The 27262-nt window shown below is 42.0% G+C and overlaps 1 protein-coding gene across 4 annotated transcripts in view; it reads left to right on the top strand.

The window, feature by feature from the left end:
- The window catches only part of LOC135195673 (chromobox protein homolog 1-like), a 76114-nt gene that overhangs the window by 8845 nt on the left and 40007 nt on the right, over positions 1-27262 (top strand). For all 4 annotated transcript variants that reach the window (XM_064222062.1, XM_064222061.1, XM_064222063.1 and 1 more), the window contains exon 2: positions 15344-15500. In XM_064222062.1, coding sequence (XP_064078132.1) covers positions 15358-15500 — 143 coding nt within the window. In that variant the 5' untranslated portion in view covers positions 15344-15357. The remainder of the gene's footprint in view (positions 1-15343; positions 15501-27262) is intronic.

Raw genomic sequence — 27262 nt, forward strand, 5'->3', positions numbered from 1 at the left:
TAGAAACGGTAACCGACTGGAAACTGGAACCGTCCAGTCTCTACATCTTCACGCTGGCTGTTATCCCACCATCTCTTGCGAGCGTAGGCTTTTCCTTTTCTCGTAAGGCATCAGCAACAGAGGTGGCTGGGCACATCAGACAGTCCTCTGCAGCTGTGTACCAGGGAAGACATCAGTTGCTGCACCTCCCATGACTTTAGACGCACTTTTGTTTCCTGTTTCTTCAGCAGAGGAAGAAGTTCCTAAGGAAGAAGAGGACTCTTCTTCCACATCATACAGGTTGCTTCTCAGTTACCTCCTTCGGACGTATCCTACCATTTTTACTCCTCCGGACATATCCTACCATTTTTACTCCTCTGGACATATCCTACCTTTTTTACTCCAGCAGCAGCTATTGCTTCTCCACAGTACTTTTATGATGAGTAGTCAAACTCTGCATCAGAGTAAACTACTTCTTAGGATAGTGCTTTCGACTTCTGCAAGGAAGGCCATAAGAGAAACAAACGACTGGCTTTCATTAAAGAGAGAGCAAGGAAAGCCCTGCTTCACTTTTCTTTCAGCAAGAATCTCTCAAAGGAGATGTTTTTGCTCTGCCACAGGAAGAGCTCCCTCTTTGGGTGTGACTGCCTCTGCCCAAGGGGACTTCTCTCCACTCATTGATCCTGCTATGCGATCGGCATTTTCAATAGCTAAAGTGATATTTTTGTCAGCTGAAATAGACCACATATTACATAACCTGCTTAAGCTGTTTGAAGTGAGCCGTTTTATGGATTAAGAATACCCTCATCTTCTTCCAGAATTCATGGCGAATGTACTTAGCATTCTTTCTTGCTTAGATAAGGGAGTCAGAGATAGAGCACGTGAATTAACCTTCCTTTTTACTTGGAGAGTCCTGAAGGAGAAAGAGCTATGGGTTTCTCTCACTGTGAAGGGAGTCACTTCTACCCAGAAGTCTGCTCTTTTGCTCTCCCTTAGTCATGAGTTTCCTGTCTCTACAGGACACTGAACGACATTGCCTCGTCCCTGCAGGAAAAGTCCACACAGGATCTAGTAACTCAACCTTCCAAGCAGCCTAAAGAACCTCCTGTCTTATCCTCTAGATTGGAAACCGTACAAAGACAGCTCTTTCAGGAAGGAAGAGTCAGATTCTCCTCCAGGACTAGACCTTCAGTGCACTTCACCAGTAAGTCAATTAAGAAATTTACCTCTAAACTTGCAACCAAAAAGTTATTTACAAGTCCTCTGTGCTCCAGTGGAAGCCAGACTCCACCTGTTCTGGGAAAGGTGGAAAGGAGGTGCAGAACAGTGGATTGTTCAAGCCCTAAAAGAGGGCTACTCTATCCCCTTCAAGGAAAAACATGAAATTGCACACATTTCCATATATAAAACTTTATGTAATGGCTAATTTAAAATGGTGCAAACATTACGACAATCGGACAAAAAAATTTTGATTTTTGTTGGAAGTTACCGCGTAGACATAGGAAAAGTTTTTTTTCATAAATTCACCATAAATCGAAATTTTCATACAATCAACTTCCCTGTCAGATATATACTTAGCTAAGACTCCGTCGTCCCCGACAGAAATTCAAATTTCGTGCCACTCGCTACAGGTAGGTCAGGTGATCTACCGGCCTGCCCTGGGCGGCAGGACTAGGAACCATTCCCGTTTTCTATCATATTTTCTCTGTTGCCGGTGGTATCAACATTGTTGTTACTACCTCCTGACCTGAAATCTTATTTCAAAGCATTTGATCATCGTTTCTTCGGACTTTTTGGTGACGTACCTGGATCGTGTTTTTGGCATTCGCTACTGTGGACTGAATTTGGATTTTCTTTTGGATTTTTCTCAGTATGTCTGATTCAAGTGTTAGTGTGAGAATGTGTGTGAATGTAGGCTGCAAGGTGAGGTTACGGAAGGCTTCGGTTGATCCTCACACTGTATGTCGTAAATGTAGGGGGTGTGAATGTTCTTCATCTAGTACCTGACATGAATGTGAGGGGTTAAATGCTGAAGAATGGAAGACTCTAACTTCTTACTTGAGGAAGTTAGAAAGAGATAGAGTGAGACGTGCATCAAAGGGTGTGTGTTCAAGGCCTATTGAGCCTTTTATTGAGTCTCTCTCTCCTAATCCTAATGTTTTTGATTCTCCCTCTATATCGGGACTTTCACAGGCTTTACATTCAGAATCGGCCTCTGAAATCGCCGACCTGAAGGCTACTATCCACAAGATGAGGTCCTAAATGGCGGCCCTAAAAGGTAAGGATAGTGACAGTGACATGCACAGTGAAGTGAGTGCTCCCAGTGTTGTGGGGGGGGCGTTTGATCGTCTCTGCGACGCTCCCAGGCCTAGACCTCTTCCAAGCTCCCATGCCCAGAGGAGAAGGAAAGTCGAAAGCCTTAAGGAGGTCGTGGAGAATCCCCAACGGTCAGACGTCCCTTCAGCAGGTTCTGTTTCACATCAAACTGCTCAGGACCGCGTTAGGAAAAGCGTCCTGCGAGAGTGCTTCTCTTCTTCGCCTTCTCCTTCACCTAAACGAGGGTGGAAGGATTCGGATCTTTCCAGGCCTCTGAAAAGGCATTGGAAAGAACCTTCTTTGAACTCGAGCCCTGAGCGCTTTTCTGATGAAGCTCCCTCCTCGATCAAGAAGGCGAAGTTTGTGCCTACGTCTCCATATATGGATGTGTCGGATCGTTCTCCTTCGAGGTCTCTCCTCCCTCCATTGAGGAGGATGCCGGGGGTGGGAGGTTCTTTTTAAGCTTTTAGGATCCTACTTGCTGTGCAGGAACAACTAGCCTCATTGGTAGGAGTTTGTCTAGGAATCCTACGCGCAAGAAGGACTTTGCGCTTCCTATCAAGAAGTCTCGTCCTCTTTCTCCAGCCAGGCGCGAGGCGCCTTCCAGACATGAAGCTTCCTCTTTCAAACATGTAGAAGAGGACGTACATTTCAGAACTAGTGCAAGAGAAACGCGTGACAGACGTGAGGCTCCGGACAGGACGCCTCCCATGCGAGAGACGTCTTCTAGGCGAGAAACGTCTTCCAGATACGTGCACAGGCACGAGATGCCAGCCAGAACGTCAACAGGGCGCGAAGCGTCATCCTTACGCGAAGCTTCAGAGAGGCGCTTGGCGCCAGCCAGGACGCCAACCGAGCGCGAGGCGTCCTCCAGACGTGAGGAGTCAGCCAGGCGCGAGGCGTCATCCAGACGAGAGCAGTCAGCCAGGCGCGAGGCGTCTTCCAGACGTGAGGAGTCAGCCAGGCGCGAGGCGCCAGCCAGGACGCCAGCTGAGCGCGAGGCGTCATCCAGACGAGAGCAGTCAGCCAGGCGCGAGGCGCCAGCCAGGACGCCAGCCGAGCGCGAGGCATCCTCCAGACGTGAGGAGTCAGCCAGGCGCATGGCGCCAGCCAGGACGCCAGCCGAGCGCGAGGCGTCATCCTGATACGAGGAGACAGCTAGGCAAGAGGCGCCAACCAAACGCGAGGCGTCTTACAAGCGTCATCCTTCTATCAGACTTGATGCTCCAACCAGACGTGAGACGTCTACTGTTGTCAAGAGGGACTCTGTACATTCTCTTAGTCCCTCTCCTATAAGGAGTTTGTCTCCCTCGGATAGAAGACTTCCTGTTTTTGCTGGAGATTCTCATTTGGATCCCGAGATGGACGAAAATTCTGAAGACGAGGCTCGCGGTAGAGAAGGACTTTCCAGCTACAAAGTCTTAACGGCCCTTCTTCTTGAGGAATATGGGGACGCGTTAACTCCTGCCGCTCCTCCCTCTCCGCGCTCTCTGTTTTCAAGCGCAAAGGTGCCTAAATCCTCATCTTTCTTGAAAATGAGGCCTACTATTTCCATGAAGAGGGCTCTTCAGTCTCTTAATACTTGGATGGACACCAAGAAGGAACTTGTCAGAACGGTCTTCTGCATGCCCCCAGCGAGACTCGCTGGCAGAAGGGGCATTTGGTACCAAACGGGAGAAAATATGGGTCTTTCTCTCCCGTCCTCTGCCGAAGCAGACTTTTCTACCTTAGTAGACGCGTCTCGAAGACAAGGACTGAACTCTGCCCGTGTGACTTGGGGCATTTCGGAATTGGATCATCTCCTCAAGGGACTCTTCCACGTGTTGGAAGTCTTTAATTTCTTAGATTGGTCCCTTGGGGTGATGTTCAAGAAGGCTCATGACGCTGAAGGTCTCGACCTGGAAGTACTCCTTTGTATACTGTCGTGCATTAACAAGGCAGTACAAGATGGATCCTTAGAAGTCTCCTCTTTATTTGGAGCAGGACTGATCAAGAAAAGGACAGTTTTTAGTGCTTTCTTGACCAAAGCGGTCTCGCACTCTCAGAGAGCAGCTCTGTTGTACTCTCCTTTATCTGACTTTTTGTTTCCTTCTCAGTTGGTGAAGGACATTTCCCGATCACTAACTAAGAAGGAGACTCAAGACTTGCTTCTTCAGTCATCTAGGAAGAAGAGACCTGCAGCAGTAGTTGAGAAGAAAGGGCCGAGTACGTCTCTTCAGCCCTTTCGAGGAGGCCCTCCCTCCAGAGCGCCCTCTAAAAGAAAGGCTCCTGAGAGGAGAGGTAGATCTGCCTTCCGTCCCTTTAAGAAGGGAAAGTGATGCTTCTCTCCAAACACCAGTAGGTGCCAGGCTCCTGGGATTTGTGGAGTCCTGGGCACGTATCAACACGGACGCCTCATCAATGTCTGTGATAAGGAAGGGATATCTTATCCCTTTCCTGGACAGTCCTCCCCTGACCTTCAACTCTGGCGGGAACTGTCAGCCAAGTACAAGGATCCTGTGCTGAGGGATACTCTTCGACTGAAGGTGGATCAGATGTGGGACAAGAGAGCGATAGAACTAGTACTGGATCAAAAACTCCCCGGGGTTTTACAATCGCCTTTTTCTGGTTGCGAAGGCCTCGGGGGGGCTGGAGGCCAGCACTAGACGTCAGCGCTCTGAACAAATTTGTTCAGAAGGAGAAGTTCTCTATGGAGACTTCGGCCTCAGTCCTTGCGGCTATGCGCCAAGGAGATTGGATGGTGTGTCTGGATCTCCAGGACACCTATTTTCACGTCCCGATTCACCCTTCATCGAAGAAGTGACCTCCATTTTCATGACGGGGGGAACGGATCCTTTCAGTTCAGGGCCTTGTGTTTGCGGCCTTTCCACAGCTCCTCAGGTCTTCACAAGCCTGATGAAGAATGTGGCGAGGTTTCTTCACCTCAAAGGTGTAAATATCTCTCTGTATCTGGACGACTGGCTCATCAGGGCCAGATCAGAGAGAGTGTTTGGAGGACCTTACGTTGACCCTAAACCTGTCAAGATCGTTGGGATTACTCGTAAACCTCGAGAAGTCACAGCTGACCCCCAGACAGAACTTAGTCTATCTGGGGATATCAGATGGATTTCTCGGGGTTTTCGAGTATTTCCTTCGCAAGAGAGAATCGCAAAAGGCTTGCAGAAAGTCTCTCTCTTCTTAGGGAAGGAACAGACTTCAGCGAGGGAATGGCTGAGCCTTCTAGGGACCCTTTCCTCGCTCGAACAGTTCTTCCCGCTAGGAAGACTTCATTTACGTCCACTTCAATTCTTCCTCAAGAGGTCTTGGAGTTGGAAGACCGGACATTTTTCAGACGCCTTTCCCATTCCAGTGGAGATGAGACCTCACTTGGAATGGTGGTTGCCCCCTCTGAAGGAGAACAAGGGAATCTCCCTGAAAATCCAGAACCCAAGCCTAGTGTTGTACTCCGACGCATCGGAGAAAGGTTAGGGGGGGAGCAACATTAGGCTCGAAGGAGGTGTCAGGCACCTGGGAAGCAGCGCAGGTGTCCTGGCACATAAAACTGCAAATAAAGTGCTCTTCGCCGTACACCTGGCTCTGAAGAGTCTAGAACCTCTTGTGTCGAACAAAGGAGTAGTTCAAGTAAATGTGGACAACACCACAGCACTTGCCTACATTCGGAAACAAGGAGGGGGAGGATCAACTCCTTGTTCCTCTACGAACTTGCAAGAGATCTTCTGCTTTGGACGTCCCAGAGGAACCAAGTCCTTCACAGAGAGTGGACCCTACACAAAGATGTGTGTCAAGATCTCTGGTCTCTTTGGGGGACCCCTCATGTGGATCTCTTCGCCACGTTCCTCTCCAAAAGGCTGGAAGTCTTTTGCTCGGTTGTGGAAGACCCCAGAGCTCTGATAGTCGACGCCTTCCTACCAGACTGGTCTCACGTAGACGTCTACGCTTTTCCTCCTTTCAAAATCCTGGGACTAGTTTGAAAAAATTTGTGGCTTCAAAGGGGATAGGGATGACCCTGATAGCCCTTTTTTGGCCGGCACAAGATTGGTTCACGGAGGTGGTGGAGTGGATGGTAGATTTTCCCAGATCCCTCCCAAGAAGGATGGATCTTCTCAAACAACCACACTTCCAGAGGTATCATCAAAACCTCCCCGCTCTCGCTCTGACTGCCTTTCGACTATCGAAAGACTCGTCAGAGCGAGAGGGTTTTCTCGTAAAGTTGCAAGCGCGATCGCGAGAGCCCGCAGAGCCTCCACTAGACAAGTATATCAGTCCAAGTGGGAGGTTTTTAGAAGGTGGTGCAAATCTAAGAAGTTGTCCACCTCCACTACCTCTGTAGCAGAAATTGCTGATTTCCTGCTGTTCCTGAGAGAAGAATCTCATCTATCTGTATCCACAATAAAGGGATACAGAAGTATGCTTTCGGCAGTCTTCAGGAATAGAGGATTAGATCTGGCAGTAACAAGGTTCTCCACGATCTCATAAGATCCTTTGAGACTACGAAGTCTAAGGAACCGGTTCCTCCTAACTGGAACCTAGATGTAGTACTCAAATTCCTGTCATCCGAAAGGTTCGAACCTCCTCATCTGGCATCGTTTCGAGACATAACTAGGAAATGCTTATTCCTATTATCTTTAGCTACAGCAAAGAGAATTAGTGAACTACATGCTCTGGAGGATAGAGTAGGATTCAAGGGGGACTCAGCTATTTGCTCGTTTAAAGCCTTGTTTTTAGCTAAAAACGAGAATCCCGCGAATCCCTGGCCTAAGACCTTCGAGGTTAAAGGCTTATCGAGTCTCGTAGGTAGAGAAGCAGAGAGGTCTCTATGTCCTGTAAGAGCTCTAAAGTTCTACCTTCAGAGAAAACACCAGATGGGGGGCTCTAGACAAGGTCTTTGGTGCGCGGTAAAAGACCCCACAAGACTGATGTCCAAGAATGCTCTTGCATTCTTTGTGAGAAACGTCATTACAGACGCGCATAAGATCTGTCCTGACGAAGAGTTTCGACTGTTGAGAGTGAAAGCTCATGAAGTGAGGGCAGTAGCGACGTCTCTCTCTGTTCAAAAGAATATGTCACTTAAAAACATCTTAGATACAACATTTTGGAGATGCAACTCAGTATTTGCATCTCATTACTTGAGAGACGTTCGTGTGACCTATGAGAAATGTTTTTCTCTAGGTCCTTTCGTGTCTGCGGATACGATCCTGGGTATGGGAGCCAACACCAATCTGAAGTATATACTTACCTTCTTTTTAGATATGTTCTAGAGTCTCTTCTAACAAAAAGGGCTTGGTGTCGCACTGGCGGCCAGTCACTGTTGTTCAATAAGAAATTCTTGTGATATCTTATTAGATGAGTATAATTTTTTGAAAATTTATGTATGTGTGCGTATTGTGTTTTTTGAGTTATGGTTGTTGTGAAGAGTTCGGGGGGATAACTCGAACAATCTTTTATTACTAACGTGGTTAGGATCAGGTGGTCGGGATTGGTTTTATGCTCCTTCATAAGGTGTATTGTCATATAAGTGGATCAGCACCCATTGACAAAGTCCTTTCAGGCTCTGCCGAGTAAGCGGATAAGACCCCATCGGCAGACCCACAAGAACTCTTGGCCATAGATCATATATCTCGCTAAAGTTTCTTGAGGTGATGCAGACTACTGGGCAACACCCACGAAGTCTACCACCTATCAGGTAGTAGCTGTCTCTTACCCTCCACCAAAGGGTGCCAATCAGCTAAGTATATATCTGACAGGTAAGTTGATTGTATGAAAATGATATTGTTATGATACAATAAAGTTTCATACATACTTACCTGGCAGATATATACGATTATGGCCCACCCAGCCTCCCCGCAGGAGACAGGTGGAAGAGAGAAAATATGATAGAAAACGGGAATGGTTCCTAGTCCTGCCGCCCAGGGCAGGCCGGTAGATCACCTGACCTACCTGTAGCGAGTGGCGCGAAATTTGAATTTCTGTCGGGGACGACGGAGTCTTAGCTAAGTATATATCTGCCAGGTAAGTATGTATGAAACTTTATTGTATCATAACAATATCATATTATGGTAAAGACTTCCAATTTGTTACAAAATGAAGGTAAATGATTGAATATTACTAGAATATAAGTTTAAGCTTACAATTGCGTTTTTCGACCATTTTGGTAGAGTCAAAGTTGACCGAAGGTTGAAATTTTGGCACTTATCGTTATTTATATGAAAATATTTCAAAACTGATAAAAGCTACAACCATGAGTTTTTTTTATTGTATTCTACATGAAATTGCACACATTTTCATATATAATACTTCATGTAACGGCTAATATAAAATGGTGCAAAAATTATGTTAAGGTGACGAAATAATTTCCGAGATGTGTCGCTGATGCTTTTTAGTGCGAGAAGAAAGAAATTCGCGCTTGCGCGCCTGGGTAACAATTGTAAACAAAACAACGCCTTGATCCGTGAGCTCCCATCATCCCCCAAGGCGCGTGATTCAAAAGTTTTCGCCTAGTGGTCCTTTAACTATTTTTCTGCGAATTTTTTAAAAAACTTTTATATTGATGTACCATACGTCCAGTGGGCACCCAGCAGACAATTTATATAGACGTTTAATATGTCCAATCAGCGTGAAAGGGTTAATGGCCCACCTGCCTCCCCTTGCAAGGACATAATGAATAAACAAATTGTAGGTTCATTGGCAAGTTGTTCCTCTCTTCCCCCAGTAGTGGGTGGGGCTATCACAACAACAAAGCAAAAAAGAATATCTACTGTGGATTTCAAATTTTAGCTGTCTTTTCTGAATAAGAAATTTATTCATAGATTTTTAGGGTGCATGGCCAGATTGCAGGACAATGATTACGTTATGAATGAGAAAGCTGGTATGATGTGATGGATGAGAACAGCTGGTCAGACAAGCAGTAAATATGAAGTAGCATTAAGCACTGAAACCGTGGAGATAGTTCTTGACTTTTTCAGAACCTCTCTTAATTGTAATGTTCCTGATTCCTGCTTGGGGATATGTATTTTTTTATTGTAGCATTTTTTTTGTGTCTGCGCTTTTTGCATGCCATTTGGCAGTTTGTGAATGCATGGCCACATTGTTAACTCCTTATATCTTGTGTTTGCATATAGGTAAATTTTAGAAACTATTATCTCAGATAACTTGTTTAAAAGGTTAAATAATATTCCTAGATAACTTGTTTAAAAGGTTAAATAATATTCCTACCCTAGTGTTAGTGGTTTCTGTTTGTCTCTACATATTTTACTAAAATTGAAGTAAGATATGTGCTCATTAGTAGATAAATTCAAAGTTAGGAACCTCCCACTCCAGATGAGCCAGTAAAAGTTTGTTTATATTTTGCATATCAAATTAAGATTATTTTCTTAGAAAATATTGCTAAAAACAAAGGTATGGTAGAATGTGGAGTACAGTAAGTTTTTAGGTATAAGACCCTAATACAGCAGTTGAGTCATGCTTCAGGGTATTAAACCAAGTTTATTTACCCCCCCCCCCCCCTCCCCATGCTTTTTGGAGATCCGTACTGTAATATGGTGTTGGCGAGGTATATAATCTGATTACAGGACTGCGTCACAGACCTCTCTAAACCAGCACCCTTGTGATCAGACCACTGCTGGACCACACAAAATCCTGGATGACAGAAATCACCCCCTAAAAAACTGCCAATGTAACAAAGTCTTGCCAGTTCATTCCACATAATGTATTACTGTGTTGTCAAAAGTAGAGCAAAGCTTATGGATGATTTGTCATTTGTTAGGTTTAGTGCCATAAGGAAATTCTGGTCTGCTCCTCCATGAGCATTTCCCTCGAAATGCTTACATTGCTAAGTTGGACCTTAAACCACTGTTGGATTCTGATCTGGCACCTTTCAGGCTTTTCTGGCTTTTGTTTTCAACAAAAAGCCTAAAATCTACTAGTATTGCTTTTGTGTTTGTATGTGTAATTTCAAAGATTTTTTTTGTGTAAATTATCAGAGCTGGGTTTAAAAATACAACTTCATTTATAATTGCAGTAAAATTATACTACAGGTTTGGTACATATCTATTACCAGCAATTTTTTTTTTTGTTTTTTTTGTTAGAAGATTATACCCATGGCAGGTGGTATGGGCTATACCCACTGGCACAACATGAACCAAGCAATTTGATACGGAACACTTGAACTGGGATCCTGTATAATGGCAACCCTGCAGTTATATAAAGCAAGTTGGTATAAGAAGCTAGTCAGTATTAGGTTATTAATGAGGGACACCTGTGTAGTTCCTCATACAGTTTCCATATTTGTAATAGATTCTATTAGAAATCTATGTTAACTTACTCTTTGAGGATGAAGTTAGTTTTGACGGCCATATATGGCTGTTAGTTCTTTTGCACTGGCTCTGTAAAATTTTTATTTGAATTGTCAACCATTTGGACCAATATATTATAATACTAATTTGTTAAGGAGACATCGGTACAGCCAACGCAGAGGGAACGTTTCTGGCAGAAGGGGATGCTGAACCGTCCAAATGAGGAGGTGAAAAACCCTCACAAGAAGGACAAGTGGATACTCTACAATGCTCCCTCTTCTTGTAGAATGCCCTCCACTGCAACGCAGGCCAGGAACGACATTCCTTGCAAGGAGTAGTACATAATGGTACAAAAATAAGATTGGCAGTTACTGCATGTAGTATGGGGATCTGTAATGATAGCAGCCAAAACCTCGAGCATGGAAATCCCCAAATACCCAGGCACTTGCATTGACGAGGCCCAGAAGAATTGGAGGGCTCCATGATAATCAACAAGGCACACAAACACAGAAACAAAGAAATCATGGACAAACAATACAACCGGCTTGGGAAGGAGAGCACAAGCGACTACTCTTCAAGGTGGTCAAAGAAAGACTGACGCGTCATGGTGTTCTATGCCTTGGTCGGTGACCAGCTTCCACCTCGTATATGCACGAGTTGCCAGATTCCACAGATTCCTTGGTTTACAATCTTTGATTGTTTTTAACCGGTTTCCAGCTGGCACAAGATTATTATCCTATTGTTAAGACCTCAGATTTGTTAGCTATGAAAAATACAAATTTATTAAAAATTTGTCATTTTATATGGCTTTAACTTAATGCTTCTAGAATAATGTACATTAAACTAGGAATAGAGACTTTCCTTGAGGGTTCCTGTTCAACCTATTTCATGTCCTTACCTATTATACACGTATTTAAAGCTTTTGAGGATGTAAACTATGCAGTTGTTTAGGCTACTGCTATTGGTAGGATATTCCTTTAGAAAGAGGGTTCCTACTTGATCTAGTTAGGCAACACCCTTTCCTGGGTTTATATACGTAGATATAGGTTGCATAAAAACTCCACTATTATGTAGCCTTGCCAGTAGGCTACTATATCAGCATCAGCCCCCTAGTGGTAACAACTGTTATTTAACCCTTAGGGGATGGGTCAGCCAATTCATGAAAAAAGAACACATCAATGGAAAGAGATAGATATGCAAATGCATATGGTGAAAGAAAAAACCTAAAATAATTTCCCTACCTTCCACAAAAAGTAGAAAAAGACGATTAACAAACCCTTGTGGGGCCTCTTTTACAGGACAATTGTAAATTTTACCAACTTGTATGTTTTTTCTAGTAAATAATTTTATTTTTTAAAATTATAATTATAGCTCACGCAATATCGATAGAGATAAGAAATAAAATCAGTAACAAATTCTTAGCATCTTTGTTGAAGAATATTTACGTAAATTTACTGAGAATGAAGATTCAGTAACTTTTTTAATATGTAGTACATGTTTTTTCTAATATTTTTTTGCACATTTCCTTGCAAAATTACACTTACAACTGACATACTACCATAAAAGACAAGAACTGAAACCAACAACAGCCCTTTGGTATATTTATGAGCAAATTTCTAAAATGATGTCAAAATAATTACTAAGCTTGCATGAGCTGCCGAGTCTTAATTTTAGCCAGTGCATAAGTTGCCATTAGTAAATTTATGGGCTATAGATGTATTGGTACCTCTTTCCTGCCTGATTCTTTCTAAATTGATGACGCTTAATATTGCTTATCTACAGGATCAATCTGTCCACTACCCCAAACCTGTTATTACTACTGAGAAGCTATCCGTCCATTAAGGGTCAATTAAGCCTAGGATAATGTTCATATCCAGTCTTAGGCTATTTGGGCTGAACTACCTCTTAGTATACCAACAATAGGATGTTTCCTAATTTTGTTCCCTTATTGTAGTACTATATAGTATTGCCTAATACAGATTAATGTAGATAGTTATATCTCGTCCTATGCTATTTGGTGTACATATATAAACCCAACTTTCTAATGTGAAACTTACTGACGTGATGAAGCTATACTTACACTAACACCTAGTATAGGTTATTCTAATCCTGATTAATTCATTCACCTTGAAGGGTATGTGATTAACAAGGTGTAAAAAGCAAACTGACTGTAGCCTTATATCTAATCCCAAGGTCTCTGGTGTAAACTTAGGCTACTCCTAAGGCCCATAGCCTAACAGGATATGTCCTTACATGACAGGATTGTCTGTTATTAACAATGTAACAATAAGTGTGGAAAATTTCTTTATATAAAACTTCTAAATAGAATGATAAATTCAAATAATTTTCCTTCTACAAATAGCTAACGATTACAATCAAATCTGAGAGCTGTCGTGTGTGGCGAAACAGCCGATTACAGCTTTTCACTTGCCATAAAATCATTGTTCCATGGTCTAAATAAAAAAAAGACTAACATAGTTAAAATTATACACTTGGCTTTCAACTTCTATGTTTCTGTAATAAAATTAATAAGCAAAGAACAAAATTCTTTAGCCTAATCATAATCCTAAGCCAATTTCTGGCTTTTCCTGCACAAAAGTGACTGTTCTAGTCTAAACTAAAAAAAATTCAACTGGAACTTAAAATTCTATAGTAAGCTTTCATTTTAGAAGTTTTTATGATCCTCTGTAATGAAATAGAAGAGTGAAATCTTTGGAAGCTCTGGTTCATTATCGACCAGAAAATTTGGTCAATTGTAAACTGACTGTATGCGCATAACCACTTCCTGCGGGTTTTTGACGTAGGTAAACTGGATACGTATTAGCATTCACTGAGGATGATAGAAAGTCCAATTGTACTTTTATCACGTGTTATAATGTTCATCATTGACACAAGACCAACTAGGAGAATTCTTTGACATTAGTCTGGTTACCATGGAGCTCTGGATAAACCATTGAAAGGGTAATCCTTGAGGGTAAGACAGCGACTACACTGTCAAAGAAAGGAAGCAAAGGTGCGATTTCACCAGTACGTTTTGTTGCTTTTGTCATTTCCAAAACATTGTTACTTGCACATTATTCTTTTTCCTGTCACAGCTGCAACTGTAAATTTAATGGCATACTTTCATAATGCTTTCCTCTCCATTGAATGAAGAAAGATTTATATTTTTATTTATGGTTCCTCTCGATTAAATGATTAAAGATTTGTTGTGTTTTTATTTATGGAGTCGCAGCAGGAAATTAGTAAAGTTTTAACTAAGTTGACAACTGTAACACAACCCTTGTGTGTTAGGTTTGGTAACTGACATTGGCATGTGGCTGTTTCTCGATTCAATTGTTTATGTAAGTACTTGCTGTTGTTTATGTTAGTGTCTAGCACACAGTAGTAAGTGGCTGTCTATAGAAAGAAATATAATTGTTTGACCAGTCACAAGGTTGCACAACATGCATTATCAGTGATACAAATTATACTATAGTACATGGTGTATATGATGAAAACATGTTTTTGGAAGAAATTTTTACTGATCGACAATATGTGATCTCAAATGATGCACGAGTGTACTGTACAGGTATATGCAAGTTACCGTTCTTTTGTATGCTGTATATTTTTTAGTTTCACATTATTTTTGTTCGAAATAACTGTGCTTATGTATACTAATATGTAGTATGCTTCAATTCCATAATTGAAAAAATCCAGTGAAGAAACAACTTGGTGCCAACCTCTTAGCTGCTCACGAGCTAATGGCGGCTGATTAAAAAAAAGTCCTGGATTATGGGAGTTGCTGGACCATGTAGTACTGGATTTAAGTGGTCAGACTATTTCTTGTCTGGGACAGAATCAATGCCAGTTGAACTTGACTGATCTACCTCTTTAACAGTTATCAGTGAATTTGTTTTTATTTGTATATGTAACTGATGGTAAATATATGCAACTGATCTAATGAAGCTTCTGTAGTATCTTATTTTTCATTGGCTATGTACAGCATTTGAATAGTAGCCTCTGGTGGGTGGTGGGAAGCCAGGTTTTCCCAGTTGTAATTAGCTATAGTGATGTATGAAGTGGATATTTACCAACTTCTCCAGAAAAAAATACTTTAGTATGGTATTTATTTATTTTTTGAGTAGGCACTGATGTATGCCACAGTAGTTTAAAAATTTGTTTTGTAATGAGTAAGTCAGCACACACAAAATGTTTAACAACTTTGTCTCAAATAAAGGTGGTGATAATTTCAATATATATACATATGTAGAGTAGTAGCTGTATGGTGCAGCATACAGCTACTAGTCTACATATGTATATATACTATATTGAAATAATCTTCACTTTTATTTGAGTCATAAAGTTTTTATAAATTTTGTGTGTGCTTTGACTTACTCCTTTTTTTTAACGAATGAAAGAAGTTTGTGTTTTCACTCTATTTGTTGTTTCATTAATAGTTATTATAGATCTGCTTATGTGAAACTTGTGCTCTATTTTTTTTTCTTTTTGCATTAAGGTAATATGTATTGTGTTTTTTCTTTCTGGAGTATTAAGTGCCCTGCTATCAAATTCATCAGTTAATATTTTCCTATTATGCAATTGAAAGAGTGTTTGGTGTGCTGAAGTTAAGTTGTAGAAGTTTTGTTCATTAGTGAAAAGCAAATGGTAACAGTATGGATGAGCTGGTGAAGTACAGTTGAAACATCTTCCTAAGTGTGAGTGGCATTTTTTCATAGGGGAATGTTTTTTGTTGAATAAATAATGTGTGTCTTTCGTAGGTGAATCAAATACAATGCCAAAGAAGAAGGAAAATTCTCCGGAACCTGAGGAACAAGGAGAAGAACAGGAGGAGGAGTATTCGGTAGAGAAGATCTTAGACAAGCGTGTACGCAATGGCAGAGTGGAATACTACCTAAAATGGAAAGGATATGGAGAGTGAGTACAGTATATTGCACATGATTTTGTAGACCAAAGATAAAAGTAGAAGTAGGGAAAGGTGTATTTTCAGTTTTATTTTTTCCCCTAGAATTTTTATTCTGGTCCTCCATATCTATTTCTCTCAGGGCTGGCTATTATCAGCTGCCAAATATAATGTATTTTTTATGCTCATTCTATATTGATTAGTAAATTACAAGTGTGACAAGTTTTTTCTGTTTACTGATGATGTACAGTATACCCCCATTACGGGGCCCCGGTTTAAGGACCCCATGCACCTGTGAATATCTGAAATTTGCATATATGTAGGCGGGATAATGGGACCACAACCACCTGTGTTAAGCAAATATCCGTGTTATCACACCCCTCAAAAAAACCCTAATTGTCTATACCACAGATGTCCTACCTACTAAAATTCTCATAGGCTAACTGCCTACTATTTTGATGCTAATTCAAACACCTAATATACCTTAAACTATCATATGGGTACTCACTCTTCATTGATCCAGCCTATAGCCTGATACACATGCAATTACTGCAAATTAAAACTATCCCAACCACTTTGCCTTCTCTTATTAGTAGTAGTAGTAGAAGGGAATTGTCTATGAAACTGCTCCCTTGCTCATTATATCTCACCTTTGTTTGTGTGTAAGTTTTATGTCGCCCTAGTGACATAAATCTTGTATGAATTCTTTCCTATTTTCAATTTCCCCATCTTCAGATCTGCAAACAAAAGTATATTAGCTAATAATTCCTCTTTATTTTCATCATATTGCACTGCACAAAACTCTCTTTCATGAATACATTTAAGGTAAAAAAAAATTATTTACTTTAATGATTACAATGCCTTACTGTAATACTAATGTATAAATAGCAAAATACAGTAATAAGTTTATTTTTGTCTTTTGTTTGCATTGAAAATCAACTGATGGACATTTATTATGAAAGAATGATTTAGGAAAACAATTTGATAGAGGTAGAGGGAGACTTGTATTGAAGCAGAGTTCAGTAAATCAGAGAATAAAAATAGGGCAACACGTACCTGCAGTCCGGGGCAATCTGTTCATTTAATACGATGGTAATAGATCAGTATTATAGTTTATTCTGTTACATGGAATAATATTTTTTTGAAATGTTGCTGTTCAATTTCATTAATAAGAGATATGTATATTGAGAGAAGGAGAAAGCGGTTGTGATTTTATAGGATTTTAATTTAGCATTTTGTTCATGAAACTTACCTGACAGATATGTATATAGCTGTATTTTCTGAAGTCCGACAGAATTTCAAAACTCGCGGCACACGCAGTGGGCGGCCAGGTGGTAGTACCCATTCCCGCCGCTGGGAGGCGGATATCAGGAACCATTCCCATTTTCTATTCATATTTTTTCTGTCGCCGGTGCTGTAAACAACTGTTTGCAGTACCTCCGCCTAGGATTTTGATTTATCTCGTCATTTAAGTATCTGGATTGTCTTTTGGTATTGATTCTGGATTGTTGGATTGGCATGCGCAATAGTGGACTTTTTTTTTTTTTTTTTTTTTTTTTTTTTTTTTTTTTTTTTTTTTTTTTTCTGTGAACGTGATGTCTGGATCAAGTTCAGTGAGTTTCAGTGTGTGTGAAGAGTGATTGTAAGGTGAGGCTACCTAAATCATCGGTAGATCCCACACAGTATGTATGGGGTGTAGGGGGCATGTATGTTTATTGGATGGTCCTTGCAATGAATGCGAAGGTTTGACCGATGATGGATGGAAGGTGTATGATTCTTATCGGCGTAAATTGGAACGCGATAGGATCAGGAGGTCTTCCTCCAAGAGCGGTTCCTCTAAAGGTAAGGGAAGTAATATTTCACCTGCATTAACACCAGTAGAATTTGTTTCACCTAAACCTGTGATGTTGCCTTCGGGCCCTGATTCTGTGTCTGGAGAAGGTAATGCCCTTTCTCTGATTTTAGAGTCTTTACGCACTCTAGAATCTAAAGTGTTAGCCTTGGAAACCGGCTCAGTGAAAGTGTGTGATCGTGCCCCTAGTGTTGTGGAAGGGGCGTCAGATCGGCCCCATAATGCCTCTAGGCCTAGACCGCTATCGGACTCCCAGGAATCAGGGAGTGGATATGTCGAAAGCCGCAAGAGGGTTACGGGGGCTCCCCACCGATCTGGGGAGCGTGCTCAGGCTCGCATCCTTAAGGACTGTTTTTCGTACTCCGAGGCGCCCTCCCCGCGCAAGGGGTGGAGCGCTCGGAGAGACTCGCGTCCATTGAAAAGGACTTTTCCGAGTGAGTGTCCTCTCTCTCCGTTATCGTTGCGGTCTTCACCTGCGTCGTATGACGCTTTTCCGCCGCAGAAGAGAGGTAGGACGTCATCTGAGGATGACGCTGAGAAGCTGTACATTCGCTCTTCGGAGAGGCAGGTAGCTGTACCTGTGAGAAGGAAGGAGGCGCGTCCTCGCCCCTCGTCTTCTCGCAGGTTCAGCCCTTCGCCTCCTTTAGTTTCGACACCTACGAAGAACATTCTTGTGTCCCTTCAGGACCAGTTGTCGGCTTTGATGGCTCAGAAGACGTCCCAGCAGCAGTCGAGCCTAAATGTAGGAAGGACGTCAGGCTGCCTGTCAAGAGGACGAAGCAGTCCCCTTCTCCTCTCCTCGTCGTCTCTTTCTCCTCCTGCGTCTCCCTTTGGTGCTCCTTCGATCTCGTTCTTATAGTAGGAAGTCACGTGGACAGGACGCTTTACTTCCCTCTCGACGTCCTGCGCAGACCGCTCGTCAGGACGCTTCGGAGGACGTTCATCAGGACGCTTTTCAGGACGCTTTTGTGGACGCTTTTCCGTACGAAAAGGCTTTCGAGAGCGCACAGAAGGACGCTTTGAAAGCTAAGTCTGGACACTAGCGGGAAGCGTAAGGACGCTTCTTTAGAGCGAGTTAGGACAGCCCAAGTTGCCTCTCATGACGCTCAGCGCTGTCAAGACGCTCTTCTTCCTTCATGCTCTAAGGATCGACAGAAGGTCTGTCGCATTGAAGAAGCTTCTGCACCCAAACCTCGGAGATCTTTGTTGAAGGTTAGACCCGTTGGGCGCACGCCCTCTCCGGAGGGGCAGTCTCCGATTCCTCTTAGGGAGGAAGGAGAGTTTAGTAGTCCGGCGGACTCGGTTGAGGAGGAGCAGCCGTTGGTTTCTTCCGTTTCGGATTATAAAGTGCTGGTGCGGCTGTTACGCTAGTCTTTTGGAGACAAGTTCCAGCCTGCAGCTCCCAGGTCTCCACCCTCTCAGTTTTCTTCATCGAAGTCTTGTAAGACCCCGGAGTTCGTGGAAATGAAGACTTCTCTGTCCACCAAGAGGGCTTTTAAGAAATTACAAGACTGGATGGAACGACGGAAGGATCAGGGGAAGTCGACTTTCGCCCTTCCTCCCTCAAGACTCAGTGGAAAAGGGGGCATTTGGTATGAGACCAAAGGTGAAGTAGGTGTGAAAATCCCTTCGTCATCCCAAGGGGATTTTGCTAGTCTGGTCGACGCCCAGAGGAGGTCCCTTTTGTCGACAGCAAAGATTTCTTGGACGCCTACGGAGATAGACCATCACATGAAAGGACTTTTAAGGACTCTGGAAGTCTTCAACTTTTTAGACTGGTGCTTGGGAGTCCTAGATCTTCAATCTAGGAGTCCGGACTCGTTAAGTCTGGGGGAGTTGTCCAGTGTGTTAACCTGCATGAACAAGGCCGTCAGGGATGGTTCGGAAGAGTTAGTGTCTCACATTGGTACTGCTTTTCTTAAAAAGAGAGTGCTGTTCTGCAATTTTACTGCAAGATCAGTTACTACGGCTCAGAAAGCGGAGCTTCTCTTTGCCGCTCTTTCTTTAAACCATCTCTTCCCCCAGACTATGGTGAAGGACCTGGCAGGTAGCTTACAGGAGAAGGCTACTCAGGACCTCTTAGCCCAGTCTTCGAGACGTCCCGCAGTTCCTACTACGTCTTCTTTTGGGCGACCTCCAAAGAAGATTAAACCCTTTCGTGGGGCTCCTCCCTCGAGAGCTCGCTCCTCGAGAGAGAGGGCTTTCAAGAGGAAGAGCTTTCTTTCAAGCCGAAAGCAAGCAAGTAAGTGAAGATCATGTCCTTCAGACACCAGTCAGAGCCAGACGACTGAAGTTCTTTGCGGGAGCGTGGAGAGAGAGAGATACGGGACCCTTGGTCCCTCAAAATCGTGGTAACAGGGGTACAAGATCCCCTTTTTAGATCCTCCTCCTCTATCCACAACTCCCAGAGATCTTTCTCCTTCATATCAAGGGGAGAAACGACAAATTCTTTTCGATCTTTTAGATCAAATGATCGAGAAAAGAGCGGTGGAGCAGGTCTTAGACCTGGGGTCACCAGGATTTTACAACAGACTTTTCCTGGTACCGAAGCAGTCGTCGGGTTGGCGTCCAGTCCTAGACGTGAGCAGGCTGAATCTTTTCATAGAAAAGATAAAGTTCAAAATGGAAACGCCTCAGTCTGTTCTAGGAGCCTTGAGACCGGGCGACTGGATGGTGCCTTCCTTTGACCTGCAGGACGCATACTTTCACGTTCCAACATCCACCCTCTTTCAAGAAAGTATCTGAGGTTCGTTTTGAAAGACAAGTCTGGCAATTCAGAGCCCTTTGTTTCGGCTTGAGCACGGCTCCGATGGTATTTTACCATGATCATGAAGAATGTAGCGAGATGGTTGCCTTCTTTAGGGATAAGAGTATCCCTCTATCTCGACGATTGGCTAGTCAGAGCGTCGTCAGAAGAGAGGTGTCTGAAGGACCTTCAGTTCACGTTAGCCTTGGCGAGGTCCCTGGGACTTCTGGTCAACCTCGAAAAGTCGCATCTGACCCCGACACAGTCCATCGTGTATCTGGGGATTCAGATGGATTCAGTGGCTTTTCGGGCGTTTCCGTCCCAGGAACGACAGCTGCAAGGCTTAGAGAGAGTTTCGGCCTTCCTGGGGAAAGGAACTTGCTCGGCGAGGGAATGGATGAGTGCTTGGGGACATTTCCTCACTGGAAAAAGTTTGTTTCCCTGGGGAGCTACACCTCAGGCCTCTCCAGTTTTCCCTGGCAGAGGAATGGAGAGTCAAAGAGGATCTGGATGCGACCTTGAAGATCACCGAATCGGTGAAAAGCCATCTAAGATGGTGGCTCGATCCTCGGAAGTTTCGAGAGGGTTTATCTCTAAAGCTTCTGAGCCCCGACCTAGTGTTGTTTTCCGACGCTTCCGTTTCAGGTTGGGGAGCAACACTAGGAGGGGAAGAAGTGTCTGGCACCTGGAGGGGGGAACAGGTGTCCTGGCACATCAATGTGAAAGAACTAGCGGCGGATTTCCTGGCGCTACAGTTCTTCGAAGAAAAGGTTGCAGACAAAGTTGTCCAAGTCAACTCGGACAACACCATGGCCCTTGCATACCTAAAGAATCAGGGAGGAACACACTCCCGACCTCTATTTTACCTAGCGAGGGAGATTCTGCTGTGGGCAGGTGCAAGGCGAGTCAAGATCCTGACGAGATTCATCGCAGGAGTCCAGAACGTCAGAGCGGACCTTCTCAGTCGACAGGACCAACTCCTGCCGACAGAATGGACTCTGCATCAAGACGTTTGTCGGGAGCTATGGAAGCTGTGGGAACGTCCTCTGGTCGACATATTTGCGATGTCGAGGACAAAGAGGTTGCCTCTTTATTGCTCCCCTGTGTTGGATCCAGGAGCGATCGCTATAGATGCACTGCTCTGGAATTGGACGAACTTAGACCTGTATGCCTTCCCGCCGTTCAAGATCATGGGGGAAGTCATGAGGAAGTTCGCGAGGTTGACCCTGGTCGCCTTGATGTGGCCCGCAAGAGAATGGTTCACGGAGGTAATGTCCTTCCTTGTAGACTTCCCAAGGACGTTGCCCTGGAGGAGAGGTCTACTCAAACAGCCCCACTTCGAAAGATGTCACCAAAACCTCTCCGCTCTGGGTCTGACTGCGTTCAGACTATCGAAAAGTTGGCCAGAGCAAGAGGTTTTTCTAAAACAGCTGCAAAAGCGATCGCCAACGCAACGGAGGGCTTCATCGAGAGCTGTTTGACGCCAGTCGAAGTGGTGGGCTTCCTTCAGGGCATGGTGTAGAAAGGCGGGAATTTCCCTCTTCCACTACCTCTGTGAGCCAAATAGCCGATTTCCTGCTATTCTTAAGGAATGTGCAGAAGTTGGCAGGTGCCCTGACCATCAAGGGATATAAAAGTATGCTGTTCATCAGTCTTTCGGCACAGAGGCCTAGACCTTACTGACAACAGAGATCTTCATGATCTCTTGAGATCGTTCGAGACAACTAAGATACCTCAGGCGAGGCCTCCTTCCTGGAACTTAGACTTAGTTCTAAGACTTTTGATGTCGAGCCCTTTCGAGCCTCTCCATGCAGCGTCTCTTCGGAACTTGACAAAGAAGGCTCTTTTCCTAACTGCTCTGGCGACGGCGAAGAGAGTTAGCGAAATTCAAGCCATTAGTAAACAGGTGGGCTTCAAAGGTGACAACGCTGTCTGCTCTTTGAGTCCCACTTTCTTGGCGAAAAACGAGAACCCGTCTAACCCTTGGCCCAAGAGCTTCGAGATTAAGGGTATGACGAACCTTGTGGGCCAAGAACCTGAGAGAGTCCTGTCCCCTGTCAGGGCTCTCAAGTTTTACGTTCGCAAGACGAAGGAAGTACGAGGTCCCTCAGATAATCTGTGGTGCTCTGTGAAGAGACCCGATTTACCATTATCCAAGAATGCTTTGGCTTTCTTTCTGAGAGACGTTATAAAAGAGGCTCATTCATCTTGCCAGAAGACTGATTTGAGCCTCTTGCGAGTGAAAGCTCATGAGGTCAGAGCGGTCGCAACCTCGTTTGCCTTCCAAAAGAACATGTCAATCAAGGACATCCTTGATGCCACCTTTTGGAGGAGCAATTCTGTATTCGCCTCACACTATTTAAGAGATGTGAGAACGATATACGAGGACTGTTGTTCTCTTGGACCATACGTTTCTGCAGACACAGTTTGGGGGCTGGAGGTAGCTCTTTTCCTATCCCTTAGTTTAAGAGTTATGGTTAGTTTTTTAAAATGTTTTGTGTTTTTGGTTTTTGGTTTTTTGGTGAGTTCTTCTGTGAAGATCTTCCATTCATTAGGTTAGTTTTCAGGGTGTTTTGTCTAGTAGGTCAGGTGGTGGTCAGTTGCTTCATAGCCCTCATATGTATGGTTCGATGGTCTAGTCATGTTGTGGGCACGCCCCGTTGACAGAGCATCCAGAGCGCACCAGCACTACAGGTCTCTACCTCGCTGGCAACTCTGATTAAGCAGAAGCAGGCTTAGGTGACAGTAATCACGAAGTCAGCTATGCTAACAGGTGAGGAACCAAGATGTATATCATCTACTTAATTTAGTTTCCTAAAATCCTATTCTGTCTCTTCCCACCATTCGAAGGTGGGATTCAGCTATATATATATATCTGTCAGGTAAGTTTCATGAACAAAATGTTATTGTTATAATACAATTAAGTTTGTTCATACTTACCTGGCAGATATATATAATTAAGTGCCCACCCACCTCCCCTCAGGAGACAGTGGCACTGAGAAAATATGAATAGAAAATGGGAATGGTTCCTGATATCCGCCTCCCAGCGGCGGGAAATTCTGTCGGACTTCAGAAAATACAGCTATATATATATCTGCCAGGTAAGTATGAACAAACTTAATTGTATTATAACAATAACATTTTATCAATATTTTGATATTTACATTCATGTTAGCATTTGAAAATTAGTAAATCATTTTTATCATAAAAATTATTTAGTTATGAAAATAAAATAAAAATACGTACCGTAATTAATGAATTTTGTGCTATGAAAAAATTCGCGATTAGTTAAAAACAGTAAGTAAAGTGTTTTATGATAGTATAGAGCATAACTAAAATATGGAGGTAGTTTGTAGAAGGTGCACGAACGAGACTGTAGTTTTGGTGACAACATGATGATCGTATGTTTTTTTGTGTGTGTGTAGTGTGAATGAATATACAGTGTTCCCCCCGTATTCGCGGGGAATGTATACCAGGTACCCCCGTGAATAGTTAAAACCCTCGTATAGTTAGAACCACCTCTAAAAATGCTTATAACTGCTTATCTTTAAAGTTCAGATACCAATTGTATACCTTAATAACATCCTACTTCAAATATACCTAAAATTATTAACCTATTACTGTAATAATCTTTGAGGTTATGTTATTAATATCATTTCAAAGTCATCTTAAACATTTTACCATTAAAAATGTATACCTACAGCCAATAACACAGAGAGAAAATTGAATGGCAACATCGTATATCTGACCATCAAGATTATTCCGGAGAGAGAGAGAGAGAGAGGACCTCCATTTTCGCTATTTTTTCATTAATCTTATCAGTATTTGAAAATTAGTTATAAGGTAAATCATTTATGAGAGAGAGGGAGACCTCCATTTTTGCTATTTTTTCATTAATTTTATCAATATTTGAAAATTAGTTATAAGGTAAATCATTTATTTATATTACAAAATAATCTCATTAAACTTAATTTGTTCCTACACGATATACAAACCTGAGGTCCTTTACATAAGGAATTACTTACGGCGTAGCTGGAATTACAGCCGTTAAATCTTGAACAAGGTGGTTAGGCAGTAACTACCATGTGGCAGGCGGGTAGGATAGCCTCCGGATCTATACACTCCACTTTGCTTTCGGCCATCTTCCTATGAAGATGTGTTTGTGAGCTCTGGCTGACTTGTCATTGATCTTTTTCCCAGTGGGATCCTTTTGGGTTATTTTTGTTTTAAATAAATATGTATATACAGTGTTTGATATTAATATTCAACAAAGGTTTGTCCTTGTTTTTCAATTAATATACAAACCCACTTTTTGTGATAGCCTTTATAGTCGCCTCTCTACTTGTGTTAAGAGTCGGCGGCAAAGGTATGCCAACATATTATTTACATTCTTTCGCCCTTTAACCCTCTTACGCCGGAGCGGTAAAAAAAAAAATTTTGTCTCCCGTGTGCCGGAGGGGTTTCGGAGTGAGCGCGGAAGCGGAAAAAATATTTTTTTAAAAAAATCACAGCGCGCTTAGTTTTCTAGAGTAAAAGTTCATTTTTGGCTCCTTTTTTTGTCATTGCCTGAAGTTTAGTATGCAACCATCAGAAATGAAAAAATTATCATTCATCATATAAATAATGCGATATATGAATTGCGCAAAAACGAAATTTCATATAGGTGATTGTATTCAAATCGTGCTGTGCGCAAAACGGTTAAAGGTATCAAGTTACTTTTTTTTTTTTTTTTTTTTTTTTTTTTTTTTTTTTTGTGTGAAATACACTAAATTGCGATCATTTTGGTATATAACACATTGTAAAACGATCAAGCAACACAGAGAAAATATTATCACAATAATGCATGAATTCGTAACGTGCGGACGTAACAAATCATTTTTTCAAAAAATTCACCATAATTCTAAATATTGTCCTAGAGACTTCCAATTACTTTCAAAATGAAGACAAATGATTGAATATTACTATACTGTAAGAGTATTAGCTTACAATTGCAGTTTTCGACCATATCTGACGAGTTAAAGTTGACCGAATGTCGAATTTTTTTATATATATTTTTTTTATATACAATTATTTCGGAAATAAGAAAAGCTACAACCTTCAAATATTTTTCATTTTATTCTACATGAAATTGCGCACCATTTTCATATATAAAACTATGAAATGCCTAATATAAACGGACGGAGCAAATATTCCGAGAATGGTACGTACGTATTTCGGAGATTTGTGGCGGAGAATCCCGCGCGGAGGGAAAGAAAGATTTTTTTTTAAATTCACCATAAATCTAAATATTTTGCTGAGACTTCGAATTTGTTTCAAGATGAGATATAAATGACTGAATACATATTACTAGACTGTAATAGTTTTAGCTTACAATTGCGTTTTTCGACCATTTCGGTAGAGTCAAAGTTGACCCGAACAGTGGTGGTTTTTTTTTTCTATTTATCGTGACTTACTATGCAAATATTTCAAAAATGAGAAAAGCTACAACCTTCAATTATTTTTTGTTGTATTTCTACATGGAATTGCACACATTTTCATATATAAAAACTTTATGTAACGGCTAATTTAAAATGGTGCAATCATTACCACAATAGCACGTATGATTTTTTCAGAAGAGTTACCGCGCGGACGTAAAGAAAATGTTATTTTTTTCATAAATTCACCATAAATCGAAATATTGTGCTAGAGACTTCCAATTTGTTGCAAAATTAAGGTAAATGCTTGAATATTACTAGAATATAAGCGTTTTAGCTTACAATTGCGTTTTTCGACCATTTCAGTAGAGTCAAAGTTTGACTGAAGGTTGAAATTTTGGGAATTATCGTTATTTATATAAAATTGAAATATCTCAAAACTGATAAAAGCTACAACCATGGGTTGTTTTTAGTTGTATTGTGCATGAAATTGCGCACATTTCCATATATAAACTTTATATAACGGCTAATTTTAAATGGTGCAAACATTACCACAATCGCATGTATGATTTTTTTCGGAAGTTACCGCGCGGAACGTAAGGAACGTAAGGAAAAAGTTTTTTTCAAAAATTCACCATAAATCGAAATATTGAGCTAGAGACTTCCAATTGGTTGCAAAATTAAGGTAAATGATTGAATATAACTAGAATATAAGCGTTTTAGCTTACAATTGCATTTTTGATCAACCATTTCGGTAGTCAAAGTTGACCGAAGGTTGAAATTTTGGCAATTATCGTTATTTATATGAAAATATCTCAAAACTGATAAAAGCTACAATCATGAGTATTTTTTTGTTGTATTTTACATAAAAATGCGCACATTTTCATGAATAATACTTCATGTAACGGCTAATTTACAATGGTACAAAAATTATGTCAGTGACGAAATAATTTCCGAGATGTGTCACAGATACTTTTTAGTGCGGCAAGAAAGAAATTCGCGCTTGCGCGCCTGTCTGCGTAATCGATTGTAAAAAACACGACCTTGATCCGTGAACTCCCAGCATCCCCCAAGGCGCGTGATTCAAGAGTTTTTGGCTGGTAGGCCTAAAAGTATTTTTCCCGCGAATTTTTAAAAAAATAAAAAAATTTTGTATGTCGACGTAAAATACGTCCAGTCGGCACCCGAGAGACAAAAAATGTCGACGTAAAATACGTCCAGTCGGCGTTTAAGGGTTAACGTGAGGACGAAATATGTATTTAACGTGAGGATGAGACATGTATTTAACGTGAGTGATGTTGATCCTGTAACGAGACATGCATTCATCCGAAAATTACGCTTACGCTTGGGAATTACTGAGGGGAACTTCAAAGGTGTGTCCTTGTTTTGTTTTTATGGTAATTTCTCTTCTCCTTTATCCTTTCACTTACTATCGGACGAAGGTAGAAGAATGAGCGTGTGGTGTTGATGTTTGGGGGATCTCCTCTCACTTCGGAGGGCAGGGTGCCCTTGGATGCATGAGGAGTATCCTTATTACTTTATTTATTTGTTTGTTTATTTATTTTTTTTTACAGACTTAACAGTGGTGATTGTGTTTATAGCAGTATTGGTTGGATAGCTATTGGAATTATACCTGTGACTTGTAGCATGTTGTGATAACCGATCCTCGAGTGTGTGTACTGATCCCCTGCTGATAATCGTATTCATTTACCACTACTACCCTGGAGTTTATGTCACTGGACGAAGCTTTCGCACTGCCCTGTG

This window comes from Macrobrachium nipponense, chromosome 16 (genome assembly GCF_015104395.2).
Source record: "Macrobrachium nipponense isolate FS-2020 chromosome 16, ASM1510439v2, whole genome shotgun sequence".
NCBI lineage: Eukaryota > Metazoa > Arthropoda > Malacostraca > Decapoda > Palaemonidae > Macrobrachium > Macrobrachium nipponense.